Source organism: Eriocheir sinensis, chromosome 65, assembly GCF_024679095.1.
Source record: "Eriocheir sinensis breed Jianghai 21 chromosome 65, ASM2467909v1, whole genome shotgun sequence".
NCBI classification, from domain to species: Eukaryota; Metazoa; Arthropoda; class Malacostraca; order Decapoda; family Varunidae; genus Eriocheir; species Eriocheir sinensis.
Window position 1 is genome coordinate 3,129,750 of NC_066573.1, and position 21,184 is coordinate 3,150,933.

At 44.2% G+C, this 21,184-nt stretch overlaps 1 protein-coding gene and 1 long non-coding RNA gene across 3 annotated transcripts in view; one reads left to right on the forward strand and one right to left on the reverse strand.

Annotated features, from left to right (window-relative positions):
* The window catches only part of LOC126987515 (uncharacterized), a 40,164-nt gene that overhangs the window by 7,400 nt on the left and 11,580 nt on the right, over positions 1 to 21,184 (reverse strand). Inside the window, exons 3-4 of the long non-coding RNA XR_007740964.1 lie at positions 20,017 to 20,194; positions 19,212 to 19,369 (exon numbers count right to left, since the gene is read on the reverse strand). This is a non-coding gene — a long non-coding RNA (uncharacterized LOC126987515). The remainder of the gene's footprint in view (positions 1 to 19,211; positions 19,370 to 20,016; positions 20,195 to 21,184) is intronic.
* Positions 1 to 21,184, forward strand: part of LOC126987514 (glycine receptor subunit alpha-3-like) — a 52,158-nt gene that overhangs the window by 3,745 nt on the left and 27,229 nt on the right. For both annotated transcript variants that reach the window (XM_050844510.1, XM_050844511.1), the window contains exon 2: positions 20,062 to 20,153. In XM_050844510.1, coding sequence (XP_050700467.1) covers positions 20,062 to 20,153 — 92 coding nt within the window. The remainder of the gene's footprint in view (positions 1 to 20,061; positions 20,154 to 21,184) is intronic.

The following is a 21,184-nucleotide window of genomic DNA, read 5'->3' on the forward strand; positions in this document are numbered from 1 at the left end:
GAAGAAAAATGAACACAACACGACAACAGACACAAACGTACAGAAGCTCCGAAAACAATGAGTGCATATTCTAGTGTAAAGTTTGTAAAGTTTGGTTTAGTCGGCGCAACATCTGTGGTCATATGCCGGAGAGAGACAGGAGGGGAAGGAATTATAGGAGAAGGGAACAGATCCCAGGAGACAGGACACAACCCCCGATTAATACCTGGTACCCATTCACTGCTGGGTGGACAGGGGCGTAGGGTATCAGAAAAGCCGCCCAAATTTTTCCACTCCGCCAGGGAATCGAACCTGGGTGTGCTAACCACTGCACCACGAAGCCCCCATATTCTAGTGTAAATATTTTGTGACCAGCGAAATACTGCTGCAAGCCAACAAATCGCGGGCCCAACTGAAAAGATCGTAGTCATTTTCACCTTCAACGTTTCCATTCTCTCTTTAATGGCCTTAACACTATCACAAGCTCCTGTAAAGCCGCTATTTCCATCACGGTTAACTTGTTTTTGTTTTCTTTGTCACTCATCAAATCCACGGCCTTGTTGACATGACCAGAATCTTTCAAAACAGACTGATTCATCTTTAATTGGTAGTTCCATCTTGTAACATTTGAAACAGTAAATATATACCTTTTCTTGAGAAACCGTGTAGCGGTTGTTGACTTATGGACTGAATTCACATTAGCAGGAGCTTTTTGAATTAGTTGAAAGAAAGGAATTCTTCAATTTAATATTAACTAGAGTAGAAATGCAACGTTTTGGAGCCGTCTGATTAATGTAGAATCACTTAGGTTTAGGACAGGCCACCTAGCCTGTAACATGGGGTCTGTGTGGTCTGATTTTCTATGTAAATCTGTGTAAAAAAATATGAATGAGACCACCTTTTTCACAAAGATATTGAGTGCCAGCAAAGAAGCTCACGTGTTCTGGTAAATAATGGAGAATACCCTCCAGCTCCATGTCACATCGATTATATCTGCCTCTTCATTATCATTCCCGTCAGTATCAGTAACAAATTCTAGGAAGACGTACATCAAACGCCATGCCAAGCGTTTGACGTTTTTGAAGACAAACAATTCCGATAGAAATAACGGGTAAAATTATAATTTAATTTCATAACTTTATTATAAATACTCATAGTGCTCGATAGTTTATGGTTTGAATCGACATTTTCGATACTTTGGAGTAACACGCCAAGCATCAGAGTGCCCCGGCCCTGCTGCTCTGACATCTTTCTGGTGCCGACATACTCGTCTTGTGCTTGGTAGCCGTTGCACTGAAGGACTCACTTGCTCAGCCTCAGTTACCGCTACACAGTCAACACGTACTGTATCTCAAAATAACCAGTATTGGATTCGGTATGTCGTGAAACTCGTGATACTTCTGAACATGAGACTCGTGAACACGTGTATAACTTAACATTTAGAAACCTGTCCCACCACATACGTAGAAGTAGTCACGACAGTCAGTACACACTATTAGTGGGCTACACACGCAGTAGTCTTTTGTAAACTCAACAGATCTCAGACATACCGTACTGGACGTGTCACGCCTTATTATGAAACGTTTGTAGCGCTCTCTCTCTCTCTCTCTCTCTCTCTCTCTCTCTCTCTCTCTCTCTCTCTCTCTCTCTCTGATTTCAGTGTATTAGTGTATTATTCGCTAATTTTGTATGATGTAGTTTTAATTATGAATAAAAATATTAGAAGACTTCTTTTGAGTTTTGACTATTCAAAATTTAAATTGCCAATTGCAATTAAAATACAACTGTTTGATGATTTTTAACAATTACCATTACTTGAAAATGAAAATAATTAATTACAAATACTCCCAATAATGTGAATATTTTCAATTAAATCAAAATCAAATTACAATTCCTCCCTGCCAGGTTCACTCCCTGCCGCCGTCCAGCACACACAAAGTGAATAATGAATGAATGAAATGAATAATGACGAAAAGTTACGTGAATGCCTCGACACACGGCGGCCCATACAGCTTGAATACTTATTATCATCACCACTGCCATCATCATTACGGAGGCGGAGAAGTGGGGTATCTTATTACTATGTCGTTATTATTATTATTATTATTATTATTATTATTATTATTATTATTATTATTATTATTATTATTATTACATGGACGCGGCCAATATACCAACCTCATAAGCGAGTCTTTAGGGAATGCCTCCTGATTAGGCCGCTGATGAGGAAAAAATGGGATCCTTTAAACAGAGCGGGGGGAGATGGGGGGGGGTTGGTGGATGAGTGGGAAGAGGGAAGGTAGGTTGAAAGAAGGGGGGAGGCGGGAGAATGGAGGAAGGATGCAGAAGTAGGTGGACGGAAGAGTGGGTGGAGGATAGGGGAAAGAAATGGGGTATGGGGAGGACTGTGGATGGGAATGGGATAGATGGTGAGAAGGGTGGAGTGGTGTTAGCAGGGGGGATAGGTGGGTGGAGGTGGGGAAAGAAGTGAAGTGGGTGGAGGGAGACTGGGGTGGGTGGAGGAGTGGAGGAGAAGACAGGATGGTTGTGTAGGTGGATGAGGGAAGGAGTGGAATGAGACAGAATGGGCGGAGGAATAAAAAAAATAAAAAAAGACACGAGGCAAAGTATGCGGAGGAGAGATGAATGAAGACTAGACTCGGGTGGAAGAAGGAGAGATGGAAAGTGACTTAGAAACACCCTTGGGAGATCCACTTAACGCCACGCATACTCGTCTTCCTTGGCCTATAAAACAACACTGAGACAAATGAGAACACTTAGTTATGTCACACTAACGGGGACGAGGCCAAGAGGAGGCGAGAGACTGTACAAACACGCGGGAAAAGCAGGCAAGTAGGAATTATGAAGAGTATTATGATGGAGAGCAGCAAGGTGTCGGGTTCAGGCGAGGGTGACATAGAAGCTGATGGCGAGTCTGCTTGTGAGTTTGAGGCCAAGGAGGAAGTTTATTTGTGTCGAACTGAGAAAGAGAGACAAGGAGAGAAGGAAGAGACGAGGGGAAGGAAAGGAAAAGAAGAGAAGGATATGAAAGGAAGAGAAGAAGGAAAAGAAATGGAAAAGGAAATGAAGAGAAGAGAAGAAGGAAAATAAGAGAAGAGAAGGAAACGAAAAATAGAAGAAGGAAAGGAAGAGGAGAAAGAGAAGGGAAGAATATGAAAGGAGGAGAAGAAGGAAAATAAATGGAAAAGGAAATGAAGAGAAGAGAAGAAGGAAAGGAAGATAAGAGAAGGAAAGGAAGAAATGAGGAAAAGGAAAGGAGGAAACGGGGAAAAGGAAAGGAAGAGAGGAGAATTAAAGGAGGAAAAGATGATGATGAAAGGAAGAAAAGAAAGATATGAAGAAGAAAAAAGAAGAGGAGGAAGAAAGTGAGAAGAGAATAGAGGAGTAAAAAGAGGATAATGGCACCAATAAGGAAAGAAGTAGAGGCGAAGGAAGAGGAAAAAAAAAGAAGAAAAAAAAAGAGATGTATTGATGTCTTAACTATCAACCCACAACTACCAAAAAGGAACCAAAATATCATAAAGAAACGCTCAAGAAAGACGCCACGTTAGAAATACCACTAAAAAGGAGGTTAAACAAAACACACACAAGCAAACCGGAACACGGATGCTGCGCCGCGTCTCCTGAGTACAGTGTGATGTCAGCCACTTTGGACAATTTATCACTTACTCTCGTTATGGTCCTCGAGCCTCGCCACAACGACTTCCACCCACCACGGACACGTTCTTTCCTACTAGACATTCCCAGCACACTTTTTTCTATATACGCCAAGTCAAGTCATACGCAGGTTTGTGGGAGGAGACACGGCAGAGGCGTGGTTTATGCGTGACACTGCTTGGAGCCAAACTAGAGAATGTAGAAACAGGGATTTAGAGAAAACGAAGAAAGGCGGACTAATTTAAATCAATCCCTTCAACATGCCCTCCCTCACACCCCACACCGCCCTTTGTAGGCAATGGAATTAGTCACGCAATAGCACAATAAAAATACATATTTTTTCGTCAGTGGCTTGCCTGAACGCGCTGTTAAAGAAGGCGAGAATGCACATCCAGAGTGCACATACGGCCCCAACTTTAGTCACCCCTGAACTGGCGGGTATTTTTTTTTTAGCTCCAAGTGACGTCATCCCGCTGCTCCGCCCCAAAACCGCCTCCTGCGCGTACCGGTCGCAGTTTTGAAGCAGAGTGACTTGACTTGGTATATATAGACTTAGACTTTTTCCTTCTTCGTTGCCCGGGTTTAGCATTCCACGTCTATTGTTTTATTTAAATGTTCTCTCTTTCACTCAAACAGCCACTACTTACACTTCCTTTCCCATCCGAATCGTCCCCACTAACACTCTCCTCTCCATTAGACATTTCCAACACGGTTTTTCCTTTTCCGTGTTTTGTTTCGATCATCTTTTAAATGCGAATTGCCACAACGCGCACTTTCTTTCCTAATAGACATTCCCAGAACACTTTTTCCTTCTTATTTGTCCTGGTTTTGCGTTTTCCGTGTATGACATTTCCAACACAGTTTTTCCTTTTTCGTGTTTTGTTTTGATAATCTTTTAAATGCGAATTGCCACAACGCGCACTTTCTTTCCTAATAGACATTCCCAGAACATTTTTTCCTTCTTATTTGTCCTGGTTTTGCGTTTTCCGTGTCTAGTTTCGTTTTGATAATCTCACTTAAATTTGACCCGCCCACACCAACACATTCTTTCCTGTTAGACAATGCGGTCCAACACATTTTCCTTCTTCACTTTCCTGGTTTTCTTTCTAACTGCTCTTTTTTCCTATTCATTTCCCACACAAACTTTTTCTTTCCAACTACACTAGACATGCCAACATTCTTTTTTTTTATTCATGCTTGACATTTCCCGTGTGTATTTTTATCTTGCTGTTATCTGCTTTTACCTTCGAACCGCCATCTCCCTCCACTTCTATTTCACTCAGTTCACAATAATTATTCTGAATCGCCCATTTTCGTTATCCAGTCACTCACCAACGTTTCCCGCCGCTACTGATTACGAAGCACCTTTTTTTATTGTGCTCATTCGAATTCTTCTTCGTGTCTGTTTTTATCTCTCTCTTCTTTCTTTTTAATTACTCCGAACCACACCATTTACTTCCACTTTCTCACTAACAACTCCGAACAGCCGCTTTTTCCCTAACTTTTTTTCAGTGTTCTCTTCATTCACTCGTGGAAGTTTTTTCGTACATGTTTTTTCAAGTTTCATTTCGAAGTTGGAAAGTTTCGTTGAGTCGGCGCAACATCTGTGGTCATATGCCGGAGAGAGACAGAAGGGGAGGGAATTATAGGAGAAGGCAACACACCCTAGGAGACGGGACACAACCCCCGATTAATACCTGGTACCCATTCACTGCTGGGTGGACAGGGGCGTAGGGTATCGGAAAAGCCGCCCAAATTTTTCCAATCCGCCCGGGAATCGAACCTCAGTTTTTATTATCGTTTTTAGCTACCAACACACTTTACTACTATTGTCGGAACAGCCATTCTTCTTCTTTCTACACTCGAGTCTTATCCTCCCTGCTAACAATTCCAAACCACCCTTTTCCTCTTTTTTTTTTTATCAACCAATGTGTTTACCAATTCAGACACCTTTCTTATTTTTTGATGCACACACATTAATTTTTGAATGATAATTGTGCACGTCACCTCACTGCTCTCCATTTAAATTTCGCATAACTATATTTCCTTTGCAGGACTTATCAATTATGTTATAGCGAGTAACTTCATTTCCTGTGATTTAGAGCAAGCTTACAAGGAGAGAGTCAGAGGCACGATGAGGAATGTTACAACGGTAGAGCAACAAATACATCACACTGATCACACGACAACTAGACTTTGAAACTTCCTTATTCCACAGACAAATAAGGCCCCAACCCTTCTCCCCCTAACGCCGTGTGTTTTTGTGATTGTTAGGTATGGAACAGACACGAACGATGACGGACCCAGCGACCTTGTGTGTATATGAGAGAGAGAGAGAGAGAGAGAGAGAGAGAGAGAGAGAGAGAGAGAGAGAGAGAGAGAGAGAGAGAGAGAGAGAGAGTGTGTTTGTGTGTGTTTTTGGGTAAATTAAGAGCTGAAGAAGAGACCTTTGTAATCTTTTCCACTCATTTCAGTTTCTTAAAATTCCGCCGCATTGTTGCTTCCCTGGGTTCCTTTATTTTTGTTATTTTCGTGCTAACTGCTCACCCTCAAGTAGCAGGTCTCCTCTACCCCTCCCTCAGCCTTGCGGTACGACACTTTCTCTTCAAGCTTATTTCCCCGCTGTCCACCTTCCTGTATTACTCCGAACCACACCATTTACTTCCACTTTCTCACTAACAACTCCGAACAGCCGCTTTTCCCCTTCGTTTTTTCAGTGTCCTCTCCAATCACCCGTGGAGGTTTTTTTCGTACATTTTTTTTTCAGTTTCATTTCGAAGTTGGAAAGGTTCGTTTAGTCGGCGCAACGACTGTGGTCATATGCCGGAGAGAGACAGAAGGGGAAGGAATTACAGGAGAAGGGATTAATACCTGGTACCCATTCACTGCTGGGTGGACAGGGGCGTAGGGTATCGGAAAAGCCGCCCAAATTTTTCCACTCAGCCCGGGAATCGAACCCAGGCCCTCTCGGTTGTGAGCTGAGTGTGCTAACCACTGCACCACGAAGCCCCGTTTAATTTCGATCTTCAGTTTTTATTATTGTTTTTAGCTACCAACACACTTTACTACTATTGTCGGAACAGCCATTCTTCTTTTTTTCTACACTCGAGTCTTGTCATCCCTGCTAACAATTCCAAACCACCCTTTTTCTCTTTTTTTATCGATCTTCCTTAATCTGTTTCTTCATTTCTGTAACAAACTCTCTGAAGAGGGAAGCATTAAGACACCTCTAAAATATAGTAGTCAAGATTATACTTTTGGTTTCATCTGTATTCTTTGGAGCAGCGCGTTGGAGGCAATTTTTTTTTAGTCTTTTCCTTCGTTTGTCTCATTTTTTTCTATTCTAATCTTTCCAGTTTACTTTTTCTCGTAGTTATTATTCACGAGGCAAACCGATAACCCACCTTTTGAGCAGTTATTACTTTAGTTTTACCGCAGCTATAAGTAAATTCCTACACATAATCAACTTTTAAAAGCCTGCCAATGATTTCTACGGGAACAATCCTTATGCCGAGTCTTCTCATCGTCAACTTTCAGGCTGTGTTCCACCCATCTATCACACGGCGTCAGTCATTACCCGTACTTTCACTACACTAATAAAGGGTTTCTACTCCATGATCGCCTTTTTAATACATATCACCGCCTCTTCACACAAAGTCGACATTCACGCCCTAATCCCCTCATCTGTCATGGCGATTATTCCCTAACTTGAATGGACTCTACCTGTACAGCTTCCCTCTCGCTCCTCTCCCTTCTTCCTCCCTCCCTCCCTCATCTCCCCGCCAGCGCCACTCTCCAACTTCCCTCTTATCAAAGGAGATTACACAGATCCACCAACTCTCGTGTACTGGGCCCAGCTGCGGCGTGTGGGAGAGCTGGTGATGCTAAGCGAGAGAGCGAAGCTGAGTTATATCTATCCGTATGTAATTATGACCCATAGCCTTAATCAAACCTACTTTGGCGTCACCCCGACTGCACGTGGAGTCTTTCTGGCCAGATGTGCGTGTTCCCAGTGCTCCCGCGGAACGATTCTGGGGTGAATAAGGCCATCCCAATTAACTAATATAACAGAAGGCGCGGGAATTTATGTTGACAACCACCCACACGCCAGCCACCACCATCTCGCATCTAGTACGAAGGTTTCATGTTTACGCCGGGAACGAAGCTCAGTGAACGAATCAATACCAAGAGTTCACAGGCTACACTAATGGTAAAACGATCCTGTTACGAAACTCGGTCCAAACAGGAGGAATTAAAGCATACACCAGCCACCACTCCCTCCTATCTACCTATTTATGTTTACCGTTTACAGAGCGAACCAAACTGTAAGACTTAAAATTGAAGGCTTTCAGGATTCACTTATATAGTAGAATTAATTATGAAGTTTGATCCATAAATGAATGAAGTAAAGAGAAGGATGAACCAGTCACCAACTATCACCTAGTTCATCATGTCTACTCTTAACATGTAGCGGGCAAGTCCCCGCTGAAACCAATGTTTTGATGTCCTTGTCTCCTGTGCCGTCTAAGTCTGCTTTCCTGTCGTTGTCCTGTTCTCCCTGTTTGTATTGTGGCGTCCTAATTGTTTATTTATTGTTACTCGTTTATCTTCGACTGTTTGTTCACGTCTTGCTATACGTTACACATACATGTTGTTCCACATTCACACCAACACATAAATGCTACCTACACAGTACAACATTCACACACACACACATATACACTTAAACAACGTTCCTTGTGTGTCCTGTCTGTGTTAATGACCTCTGTATATTTTTATCAATAAACCAACCCTGACGGATATTGCCTTTCTCTATCCGTGAACCAATTGGCGCTTAAAACACTCACTAAATCACTTACAAACACGGATCGAAACGAAGACTTTGTTCCGGACGCTTTGGGTTCATAACAAATATTTCCAATGTCAACGAAGGAGGTTAGTTAGGTTCAGGTTCTCATTAGTTTTTTCCACATTCATGGTGCAGAAGCCTTGCCAAACAAACTATTACTAGGCTCATAAAACTATCCATAGAAATACCCACAACCTCTACGATAGTCTAATTAAATGAGTGTGTGCAAGTTCCGAAATAGTTCAGAATACGAGCTTTTGCACTATGTATAGATTCCATGAACTTAAAAACCACACACAATAGGAAACTGTCAACGAGGACCGATTCACACGTGAGGAGAACAGGAATACCAACTTCATCGACCCCAAGTCCCCAACTGAAACCTATCCATTCGTGTTAACTATTTACACAAAACGAAAGAAAGTTGGAAAGTTTTGTTTAGTCGGCGCAACATCTATGCATGGTCATATGCTGGAGAGAGACAGGAGGGGAAGGAATTATAGAAGAAGGGAACAGACCCCAGGAGACGGGACACAACCCCCGATTAATACCAAGTACCCATTCACTGCTGGGTGGACAGGGGCGTAGGGTATCGGAAAAGACGCCCAAATTTTTCCACTCCGTCCGGGAATCGAACCCGGGCTCTCAGTTGTGAGCCGAGTGTACTAGCTACTGCACCACAAAACCCCCTACACACATAAAACGAAACTAAACTCCTTAAACTCACTCCATAATCCTCCTCCCAAACTACAGAAAACAGAGGAGGGATTCAGTAAAGGGGCCTGATTAGTACACGGAGGAGAAAAAACATTATACATTCTCCCTGTCGTTGTTGCCTTCATTGTTTGTATACATTCCTAAGACACCACAAATTGAGGCGTAAGAAAGACATTATTCCTTCTCATTGTTGCCGGATTCGTACACATCGTTAAGGCGACACAAATTGAGGCTTAAGCAAGCGTTCTCCGCATCTGCCTTGACCTTGCCGCAATGCCTTCATGGGTGCACAGAAGTGGGTGGCTCTGTTGCGCAGCTTTCCTTCATTCTTTTCTTGAGTGGCGAGAAGCAACGTCATGCAGTCACACGCCTCGCCTTCCCTCTCCTCGGGTCATTTTGTGAATGAGCGGGTTTGTATTGAAGCTAATGAAGGCTCAGTGATGCAAATGCTGTCTAGTGATGACCTCGTTGAAAGGGAGAGCAACAAAACAGTAGCTTCATTAATTAACGTATACTTTCAAGAAACGACCAAAGATGCTCAGTTAGATATATGCTTGCACGCTGACGAAAAAGTTGGAAAGTTTCGTTTAGTCGGCGTAACATCTGTGGTCATATGCCGGAGAGAGACAGAAGGGGAAGGAATTATAGAAGGGAACAGATCCCAGGAGACGGGACACAACCCCCGATTAATACCTGGTACCCATTCACTGCTGGGTGGACAGGGGCGTAGGATATCGGAAAAGCCGCCCAAATTTATCCACTCCGCCTGGGAATCGAACCCGGGCTCTCTCGGTTGTGAGCCGAGTGTGCTAACCACTGCACCACGAAGCCCCGCACGCCGACGAAGGGATAGTAATGCAATAACTTCACAAATATTTCACGTTAGTATAGCAATGAATGAAGGGATGGTTACAAAAGTGCAGGTTCATAAATATAATCTTAATAAACAATACTTTCATGATATAATCGAAGGTGCTCAGGGACAGGCTAGATGAATGCTTGCACGCTGACGAAGGGACAGTGATGCAGCAGCTTCACAAATATTTCACGAGTACAGTGATGAATGAAGGGATGGTAATAAAAGTGCTGGTTCATGAACACATACTTGCAGTGCTCAGTGATGAGTTTATGTATCCTTGCACTTTGACGAAGAGATAGTAAAGTAACGGCTTCACAAATACTTCAAGTTAGTACAGTGATGCCTGTTAACCCGGTAGCAGCGACGGGCCGAATTTGTGGCTTTACCGTGTACCAGTGACGGGCCACATTTTTGCCATAATATACTCCCAAAAATAGATGATGCATAAACTGATCACAAATGCTTTGATATATATTACGAAATGGTTTGCGTGAGTGATGATTTTTTCCCATTTTTCTCGCCTAGAGCTTCAAGAAACATGATCCCTGGAGCTACCGGGTTAAGAAGGGATGACGATTTAACAGCTTCTCAACCATTTTTAATTATAACCGAAGCCACTTTACTTTCAGAGGATATACTTGTCTTGGTGTTGCTATTCAGTGAAGAATGAGAAGCCTCCTTGCCCGGAGGAAAGGGGCTCATCACTTAATCAGCCTCATTATTCACATTATTCATGTTATTTGAAAGTTTTAACTGAAGACAACTTAACGCTAATGTGATTTCTCGTCAGGTTGTTTTTACCGTGAAGAATGATCAGCCTCTTCGCCCATTAAAGAAGGAAAAACAATGTTGTTGGAAAGTTTCGTTTAGTCGGCGCAACATCTGTGGTCATAAATTATGCCGGAGAGAGACAGAAGGGGAAGAAGTTATATAAGGGAACAGATCCCAGGAGACGGGACACAACCCCCGATTAATACCTGGTACCCATTCACTGCTGGGTGGACAGGGGCGTAGGGTATCGGAAAAGCTGCCCAAATTTTTCCACTCCGCCCGGGAATCAAACCCGGGCACTCTTAGTTGTAAGCCGAGTGTGCTAACCACTGCATCACGAAGCCCCCGAAAAACATGTAACTGCTTCATGAACAACCATATCCGGTACCCTGACAACAGCTCCACACAAGACAACGTGAGATGGTAAACTGATAAATAAATAAACACCTTTGCATGCTCGATGTGGGTGAGATCAGCCCACCTTTTGAGTTTAATCAAATTTAAAGCGAAACTACAAAAAAATAAAATAAGTTTTATTTGAGAAGAAACAAACGCACAGATCTTTACTACCGGAATTGTAACGTGGTGAGCTTCGGCTTGAGAACAGGAGTGCAATTTGTGTGGTATCCTAAAAAAAAAAATAAATAAATAAATAAATAAAAAAATAAAAAAAAAATAAACGCAAGCTAGTTACAATTTAATTTGCTGCCTCGCCATCAACGTTGCATCTTTGTGATCCTAATCGACCCAGGGGACAAGAATCAGTAGTGTGTGTGTGTGTGTGTGTGTGTGTGTGTGTGTGTATGTGTGTGTCTGAAAGGTACATAAACGGTATAAGGGAGCGGTGGTGTAAAGTAGCAGTGGTGGCGGGGGAGGTGGTGGTAGGAGGTGGAGAAGATGGAAATGGAAGGAATGGAAGAAGATGGGATGAAGATGGAAGGGATGGAGGTGAAGGGGTGGCGTCACCTCCCCTCGCCTTCCTTTTTCCCTCTCCGTCTGACGCGGATGAACTGAACTGGTCCTCATGCTAATCAAAGGAATGTTATCTTTGGCTGGCGAGCTCACAAGTCGCCATTCAGTCTCGACTTCGTAACTAAGAAACGCCGGGAAAGTCTTGCGTCGCGTTCTTTCCTTATGATTCAAAAGGGCTGTTGCCGCCACCGCCGCCGCCGCCACTGATCGTCTGATTCTAGGCTGATAAATAACTTTGCCACCATTTCCACGAACGATTATTACCATTATTAATATTTTCATCTATTCCTCCTCCTCCTCCTCCTCTTCTTTCTCCTTTCATTGCTCCCTTTTTCCTCTCCTCCTCCGTTATATGTCTCCTCTCTCTCTATATTTCTTACGCCCTTCATTCTTCCTATCTTCCTCCTCCTTCTCCTCCGTTACATGTCTCCTCTCTCTCTACATTTCTTACGCCCTTCATTCTTCCTTTTTCTTATCCTCCTCCTCCTTCGTCACGTGTCTCCTTTCTCACTCCACTACGCCCCCACTCCAGCGTTGCACAAGCTCTTTCTCAACAATACAGTGGCCGGCGCTGAGTGAGGAGATCGAGTACTAAAACGACGCACCGAGGAGGGTATCGAATTCGTGTGGCACTCGTGGTTCAAGAGGGTAACCAGCCAGTGACCCAACGCGTCCGAGAATATAGTACCCAAATAGAGGCTGACGCGCGTTGTATTGTCCTGAAGATGTAACCGAATGGGCTCTGGTACTGGAAAGGATCAAGTCTTCGTTGTTACATAAAAATAAACAATACTCAAAAGCGACCGGAAATTGAACAGGAAAATGGGGAAAAATTGTAGAAAAAAGGAAAGCTAAAAAAGTAAACTAGAAAATGGGGAAAAATTGTAGAAAAAAGAAAAGCTAAAAAAGTAAACTAGAAAATGGGGAGAAATTGTAGGAAAAAGGAAAGCTAAAAAGTAAACTAGAAAATGGGGAAAAATTGAAGGAAAAAGAAAAGCTAAAAAAGTAAACTAGAAAATGGGGAAAAATTGTAGGAAAAAGGAAAGCTGAAAAAGTGATCTAGAAAATGGGGAAAAATTGTAGGAAAAAGAAAAGCTAAAAAAGTAAACTAGAAAATGGGGAAAAATTGTAGGAAAAAGGAAAGCTGAAAAAGTGATCTAGAAAATGGGGAAAAATTGTAGGAAAAAGGAAAGCTAAAAAAGTAAACTAGAAAATGGGGAAAAATTGTAGGAAAAAGGAAAGCTAAAAAAGTAATCTAGAAAATGGGGAAAAATTGTAGGAAAAAGGAAAGCTAAAAAAAGTAATCTAGAAAATGGGGAAAAATTGTAGGAAAAAGGAAAGCTAAAAAAACTAAACTAGAAAATGGGGAAAAATTGAAGGAAAAAGGAAAGCTAAAAAAAGTAAACTAGAAAATGGGGCAAAATTGTAGAAAAAAGAAAAGCTAAAAAAGTAAACTAGAAAATGGGGAAAAAATTGTAGAAAAAAGGAAAGCTAAAAAAAGTAAACGAGAAAATGGGGAAAAATTGAAGAAAAAAGAAAAGCTAAAAAAGTAAACTAGAAAATGGGAAAAAATTGAAGGAAAAAGAAAAGCTAAAAAAGTAAACTAGAAAATGGGGAAAAATTGTAGGAAAAAGGTAAGCTGAAAAACTAAACAAGAAAATGGGGAAAAATTGTAGAAAAAAGGAAAGCTAAAAAGTAAACAAGAAAATAGGATAACTAGAATAGGAGAAAGCAAGAAAATGGGAGAAATTAGAAAAAAAGCAAAATTAGAAAAGGTACATAATATCGAAGTATAAAAAAGGTTAAGCGAAGGAAAACAGTAAAAGTGGAAAAATAGACAAATAAAGATCTTGAAAACAGAACAAATTAAAGGGGCAAACAAAAAATGGGAAAACTAATAAATGGAGAAAGGTAGAGAAGAGAGAAGGCAGGAAAAAAAGGGAAAACTCAGAAATAAAGAAAATTAGAAAGAGATACAAATGACGGGTTTAATAAATGGGTGGTAGCTGCTGCTGCTGTTGTTGTTGTTGTTGTTGTTGCTGTTGTTGTTGTTGTTGTTGTTGTTGTTGTTGTTGTTGTTGTTCATCCTACTAAAGTAAAAAAAAGTTCGAAGGAAAATCGTAATGGGGAAAAACGTAAGAAAATAGATGAAGTTCAAAGCCCCCGCTGGAGTGAGTTATCGTAATGGCATGAAGATCTATGTATGAGTGTGTCTCCAGGCAATGGGTTGAGGATGGACATTCATGGACGATTAATGCGTTGTGTGGCTGAGTTATCTTACACCGTTTTCACTGCCTATTAAACAGTACCAGAAGAGGCTTACGATGCCATTGCAATACTTAAAGAGTCTTCACGTGATGGCATTTAGATTCAGGAGACTGGAATCAATGGGAAGCTTTACCTTAGAAGGCCTTGAATGCGGTGTGTAGGTGTAGTATTCAATGGTGGTAATACAGCATCCCATCCCCTATACTGAACAGCATCAGAAGAGTCAACACGCCGTGATATAATCTGTTTAGTCTTCTATAGTTACGGCATACAAATTTAGGGGACAAGAATCAATGTTTTTTTTGTACAGCAAGGGAGGCAGGTCAGTGGGAAACAATGCAAACAGAATAAACGGACAAAATAAGCACGTTAGACGCTGCTCCAACAAAAGGAAGGAACGAAAGGCTAGGGCAGGTCAATTTCAGGCGGAGACGTGTCTTTATACTCTCCTTTTTATGTCTATACGAGATGTGGGGGTACGCCACTGTTATCGTCTCTCTACCACCGTTAAATCAAGCAGCTTAGCACATCGTTATTAAGCACCAAGTCTTCATGGAATCAATGGGAAGACGTATATTAGGGGACCATCAATATCGTGTGTGTGTGAGTGTGTGTGTGTGTGTGTGTGTAGCGGCCATTAACAAGCCCCGCCGCTAAGCCTCTCACGAGCTCGTCCTCAGCTAATCGCGTCTCGGCATCGGCTCAGCCCTCCTTCGCCCGTGTTCCAAGTTCTCCCTCACCAAGACTTGTCACTTATTACAAACTCGAAGACCAACAGCTTCCTCTAGCCTTTTTCGCCTTCGTTAAGCCCATTTATATGTTAAAACAGAGAACGCATTTCCGCCATACTAATACTTAAGGAAACATTAATATATCAAATCTAGCTGTTTACTCGCAAAATAGGTTCAACATGGAAAGCACGCAAGGAATAGATCTGGCACACACTGTTGGAAATGATGTAAAGGGAACAGCCGAGCGAGGGAGACCTGGTAATATGGACGCTATCCCAACACTATCCTCTGCTAACGCTGTCTCTGCTGCTGGTTCTCTCGTTGTCATGGAAGACTGCTTTGATTAGCGATTTAGATATTACTACAGCCTTATAAGCATTCCTCTTGTTTTTATCCTTCGGCGCCGCATGACCCCGGGCGTTGCGGCGACATGGTTTTTCACGAAGTCGATGAATCAACCCGCGTTGGTTGGCAAGACTGTCCTCACTGGGGGCACAGAGGTCATGCAGAGGAGTCTCGGTCCGGTGCGGTATGAGTATAATCTCTCGAGCTCGTTCCGTTAACATACATAGAGGGGGAGATATTACTGTTATTCCTATTACTATATACGATGACAATGTTAGCTTTCTTTATAATACTTAACAACAGTAGGCTACTTTCTAAACCACGATAAAGCTATTTTTCTAACCTGCCACGCCCATTCATTAACCTGGTAGCAGCGACGGGCCAAATTTGTGGCTTTACCGTGTAGCAGCGACGGGCCAAATTTGTGGCTTTACCGTGTAGCGGCGACGGGCCAAATTTGTGGCTTTACCGTGTAGCAGCGATGGGCCAAATTTGTGCCATGATATTAACCCCCCAAAATAGATGATACATAATCTGATCACAAATGCTTTGATGTATATTATGAAATGGTTTGCGTAAGGGGTGATTTTTTCTCATTTTTCTCGCTTGGAGGGACCATTAAGAAACATGATCCCCTCTGTTACCCCTGCCTGCAATCCACCTCCCTTCACAACATTCCTTCTTTATTGTACCGTACCCTCATGCTCTTCTTACACCCCCCGTCCCCCACCTGCCCCCCACCACACCCCCTAGCACTACACCTTTCTTACAGCCCTCGCCTCCCACAACACCCCCTAACCCCCCTTTACAACATACCTCCTACATGGTACAACGCTCTCTTTCCCTTCTTGCACTCCACCTACCCGGCTCCTGCCACTCTACACAACCCCTCTCTCCCGGCACCCCACCCTTCTTATACCCCCCTGCCTCCTACAACATCCCGTACACACCCTACCCTTCACAACATACCGCCTACATGGTACCTCGCAATCTTTTCTTCTACCCCACTTCCAGCTCTCCCCACTTCTTAAATATACCCTCACTCGGCATTACACCCTTCTTGCACATCCCCGTCTTCTACTACACTCTTCTTGCACACACCCCGCCTCCAACCACACCCCCTCGTTTACACAGCACTCCCGCCTCCGTCCCCGATACACCGTCTGGGCGGATGTGTCTTCATGGGAACCTATTCGACGACAGCACTGGGTCAACAGGTCCCTCAACTCCACCGCCTGGCTTCTTCACTTACACCCATTGCTGCTAAGTGAGGGGGAGGGGGGGAAGGGGCTGAAGGCGGATGGAAGGGAAGGAGATGAGAGGAAGGGAGGGGAGGGGAGAGGTTACAGGGGGTTCCCACGCTTTACTCGCCACGACTTACCTCCCCAATCTCCCCTCTCTCGATGAAAGAAGAGAAGAGGGTCGAACTGATGAGGACTGACAGATGAGAGGGAGCCGTGGGGAGTGTGCGGGGAGGAGTGAAGGGAGGATAGGGGCAGGGGAGGGGAGGGGAGGGCAGGCGGACAGGCAGTATAGGCAAGTGGATGAAGAGGTAAGGACAGTAAATGAGAGTCTGGGGTAAAAGACCTGGAAAGAAGAGAGAGAGAGAGAGAGAGAGAGAGAGAGAGAGAGAGAGAGAGAGAGAGAGAGAGAGAGAGAGAGAGAGAGAGAGAGAGAGAGAGAGAGAGAGAGAGAGAGAGAGAGAGAGAGATAGAGAGAGAGAGAGAGAGAGAGAGAGAGAGAGAGAGAGAGAGAGAGACAGAGATAGAGAGAGAGAGAGAGAGAGAGAGAGAGAGAGAGAGAGAGAGAGAGAGAGAGAGAGAGAGAGAGAGAGAGAGAGAGAGAGAGAGAGAGAGAGAGAGAGAGAGAGAGAGAGAGAGAGAGAGAGAGAGAGAGAGAGAGAGAGAGAGAGAGAGAGAGAGAGAGAGAGAGAGAGAGAGAGAGAGAGAGAGAGAGAGAGAGAGAGAGAGAGAGAGAGAGAGAGAGAGAGAGAGAGAGAGAGAGAGAGAGAGAGAGAGAGAGAGAGAGAGAGAGAGAGAGAGAGAGAGAGAGAGAGAGAGAGAGAGAGAGAGAGAGAGAGAGAGAGAGAGAGAGAGAGAGAGAGAAAAAATAGGATCAAGATAGGCAGTGAATGTGACGGACAAGAAAAAAAAGAGAGCCAAGTAACGGAAGAGGAACATAAAGAGATAAAACAAGAACTAAGAAAGGCAAAGAGTGAGGAGGACAAAGGGACGAGTTGGAGGAGGAGGAGGAAGAGGAGAAAGAAGACACAACGGACCAGGGAGGATACAGTTAAGAGAGGACAAAAGAATTCGATTGTGATCAGTGTTAACAGGACCGTGATGTGGCAAGGAAGACAGATGGGAAACACAGATGTGGCAAGGCTTAGACGGCACAGGAAGACAGGTAGGAAACACAGATGCGGCAAGGCTTAGACGGCATAGGAAGACATAGGAAACACAGATGCGGCAAGGCTTAGACGGCATAGGAAGACAGGTAGGAAACACAGATGTGGCAAGGCTTAGACGGCACAGGAAGACATAGGAAACACAGATGCGGCAAGGCTTAGACGGCATAGGAAGACAGGTAGGAAACACAGATGCGGCAAGGCTTAGACGGCACAGGAAGACAGATAGGAAACACAGATGTGGCAAGGCTTAGACGGCATAGGAAGACAGGTAGGAAACACAGATGTGGCAAGGCTTAGACGGCACAGGAAGACAGATAGGATACAGATGTGGCAAGGCTTAGACGACACAGGAAGACAGATAGGAAACACAGATGCGGCAAGGCTTAGACGGCACAGAAAGACAGATAGGAAACACAGATGTGGCAAGGCTTAGACGGCACAGGAAGACAGATAGGAAACACAGATGTGGCAAGGCTTAGACGGCACAGGAAGACAGATAGGAAACACAGATGTGGCAAGGCTTAGACGGCACAGGAAGACAGATAGGAAACACAGATGTGGCAAGGCTTAGACGGCACAGGAAGACAGATAGGAAACACAGATGCGGCAAGGCTTAGACGGCATAGGAAGACAGATAGGAAGCACAGATGTGGCAAGGCTTAGACGGCACAGGAAGACAGATAGGAAACACAGATGCGGCAAGGCTTAGACGGCATAGGAAGACAGATAGGAAGCACAGATGTGGCAAGGCTTAGACGGCATAGGAGACAACTAGGAAACACACAGACGAAGACACGCACTAGCAGGGAGAAGGAAAGGAGGAAGGATGCATTGCCATTGTTATGAAGTCAACGAACAGGTGAATTGAGGACAGGTGGACGGGCGATGAGTCAGGAACATCACAACAAGGGGAAGGAAGAATACCGAGAAGGGTCAAGGTTGAAACGAGAGCTATGAAGACGTAACAAGTATATATGGAAATGCGTCCGCTCTCTGTCTTTCTGTCTCTTTTTCTCTGTTGTTTTCCTTCTCCTCCTCCATCTCTTCACTTCCATTCCTTTCTCTCTCCCTTCTCCCTTACAGTCTTCTCTGGCTACGAAGAAGAAAGACGTCGTTTTCCCTTTTCTATTTACTTTATTCCCATCCTTTTCCTCCACCTCTTCCCCGCACCTCCTTTCTTTTCTCCGCCTCCCCTTCACCCGTGCAGGAGGAAACAGACATCTGGATCAGTATCAACGGTGATTTGAAACACACTAAAAAACTGCAAATCTGCCTGCAAGAAAGCCAATACTATGCTCTTGTTCATTGCGTGGAACTACCAATAAAAGACGCCGAGGGAGTTATGTAATCTTTGTATCTTTGCTGGTAAGGCCACACTTGGATACGCCGTGCAGTTGTGGTCCCCTAATTACAAGAAAGACACTGAAGTGCTCGAGAGTACAGCGACGCGCTACCAAACTGATACCATCATTGAGGAGGCAACCTTATGAATAACGACTCAACCTCTTCATGTTGGAAGAGAGACGATTGCGGGGGGACCTGATACAAGTCTTAAACACCTGAACAAATTCATTAATGTCGATCACTCCAAACTCTTCACGCTATATCCAAGCATATCCCAGAGCAAAATACCTTGAGGATGGTGTCAATCCGGCTGGGGACGAGGCGCTGGAAAGGTCCTGAAGGTGGTGTTTGCAAGGCGCCTCAATCTCCTCGCCTTCACGCAGCGCGGTGCCTCGCCTCGCTGCTCCTCTGGGGGCTGCCCGGGGCGTCTAGGTAACAGCTTTTTCCTGTAAGAGGGAAGAATATGAGTGTGACTGAACGAGGCTGACAATAAGGAGGCTGAGGAGGAGGAGAAGGAGAAGGAGAAGGAGGGAGAGGAGGAGGAGGTGGAGGAGGAGGAGGAGGAGGAGGAGGAGGAGGAGGAGAAAACGTAGTAGTAGTAGTAGTAGTAGTAGTAGTAGGAGGAGGAGGAGGAGGAGAAAACGGAGGAGGAGGAGGAGGAGGAGTTTTATAGTGATAATGAGTAGTGAATAAAGAAGGGAAGGATTGTATGAAATCGAATATGTGGAGGCGAAGATCGAGGAAGAGGAGTAGGTGGAGGAGAAGGGAGACTGGTGAAGACCGGAAAATGAGGAGGGAGGTGAGGGAAGGTTGGATAGGGTAGGGAGGGAGGAGGGATTCAGGAAGGGAACGGCTTGTGAGGGTTGAGGGCGACGGTCACTATAGTCTATATATTCACCTCATGTGACAGCGAGCCAGGCAAGAAGTCCATCCCTATTGACGAAAGCCGCTCTGATGCTGGTGATCAGTTGACTGTAATGTGGGGTGGATGAAGAAGGTGGAGGCGGGAGAGTGAAGGGGAAACTAGTGTTTACTTCAACCATGTGTCAAGTGTGCTGTGACACACGGGCACAGGAGGGGATGGAAGGTGTACCTGAGTGTGTGTGGATGCGTTGTGATCCTCGCCTCTCACTTGCAGGGCGGGCGTAGCCGGCGGACTGAAGCTGAGGGTCCAGGAAGCGCTCAACCTGGACGAATACGACAGGGACATCAGGCCGAACCAAGGCTCCGGTGAGTAGCGCTCATTAATGTTCTTCCTTTTCTAGCTCTTCCTGGGAATTAAGAAATGATTAAAAATAGGTTTTCCATCAGTCATTGAACTGACAGTTTTTTTTTATTGTCAGACCTTTAGTAATCTCCGCCAAACAGAAAGCCATTTTTCCTCTTTGGGGAGGGAGTGAAAGGATAGGTCGAATACGTAAGGATAATGAGATGAAGAGGAGAAAGGATGAAGTAAAAGGAGAAAGTGAAGGTAAGAGAAATATAACTCTTTGGGTCAGCATGGGGGCGTGTTGAGCCGGACACCTCCATGCAAGTCCCGCCCGCAGCAACAAGATGAATGACCCAAGCAAGAATGGCGCCATTATAGAATACTTGCCCGCGCCACTAACAGGCCCCTTCAGAAAGCCTACCGGCGCCACAGGACAAGCATAAAGAAAATGTTTTGGAGTTAAAAAAAAAAAAATAAATAAGCAGTATTTTGAAGTCAAATAAGGTTGAGGGGAGAAACCGTACCACATAATTCTGTTCGGTAGTACTTGGGCGCCGATATTTTTCTACTTCCTCTCCTCCTCTTTCAGCTCTTCCTGTGCTCCTCATAAAAAGGGTGACAATACGTTACTCCTTGCATATTTTCCTTTCAAACTACCGTTACGAGTCCGCGATTAACATTTACAAAACAGGTAAAACAGAAAGCATAGTAGACAGAGATTAAAATGTAATTTCTTGACCCTGACGAGCAGTAAATTTGCAAACCGTATCACCGAAGCCTTTACACAACGCTGCCCCTTGGTTGACGGTCCACCGCGGCTTTTTATTTATTTTTATTTTTTACGTCGTGGCCTATTGCGCCGGTAGGCTTCTTGCCGGTGGATCCTGATGGTCGGCCCAAGGCTTCTTCCCGGTGGGGCTTGATGGTCGGCCCAGCCCGTTCTGGCGCAGGCGAGTGTTTATAGTGGCGCCATCTTGCATTGGCTCATGCTGCCCTCCCGGAGCTCATCTTGAATCCTAGAATCTAGAGTCCGGGTTGATAGGTGGTCTTC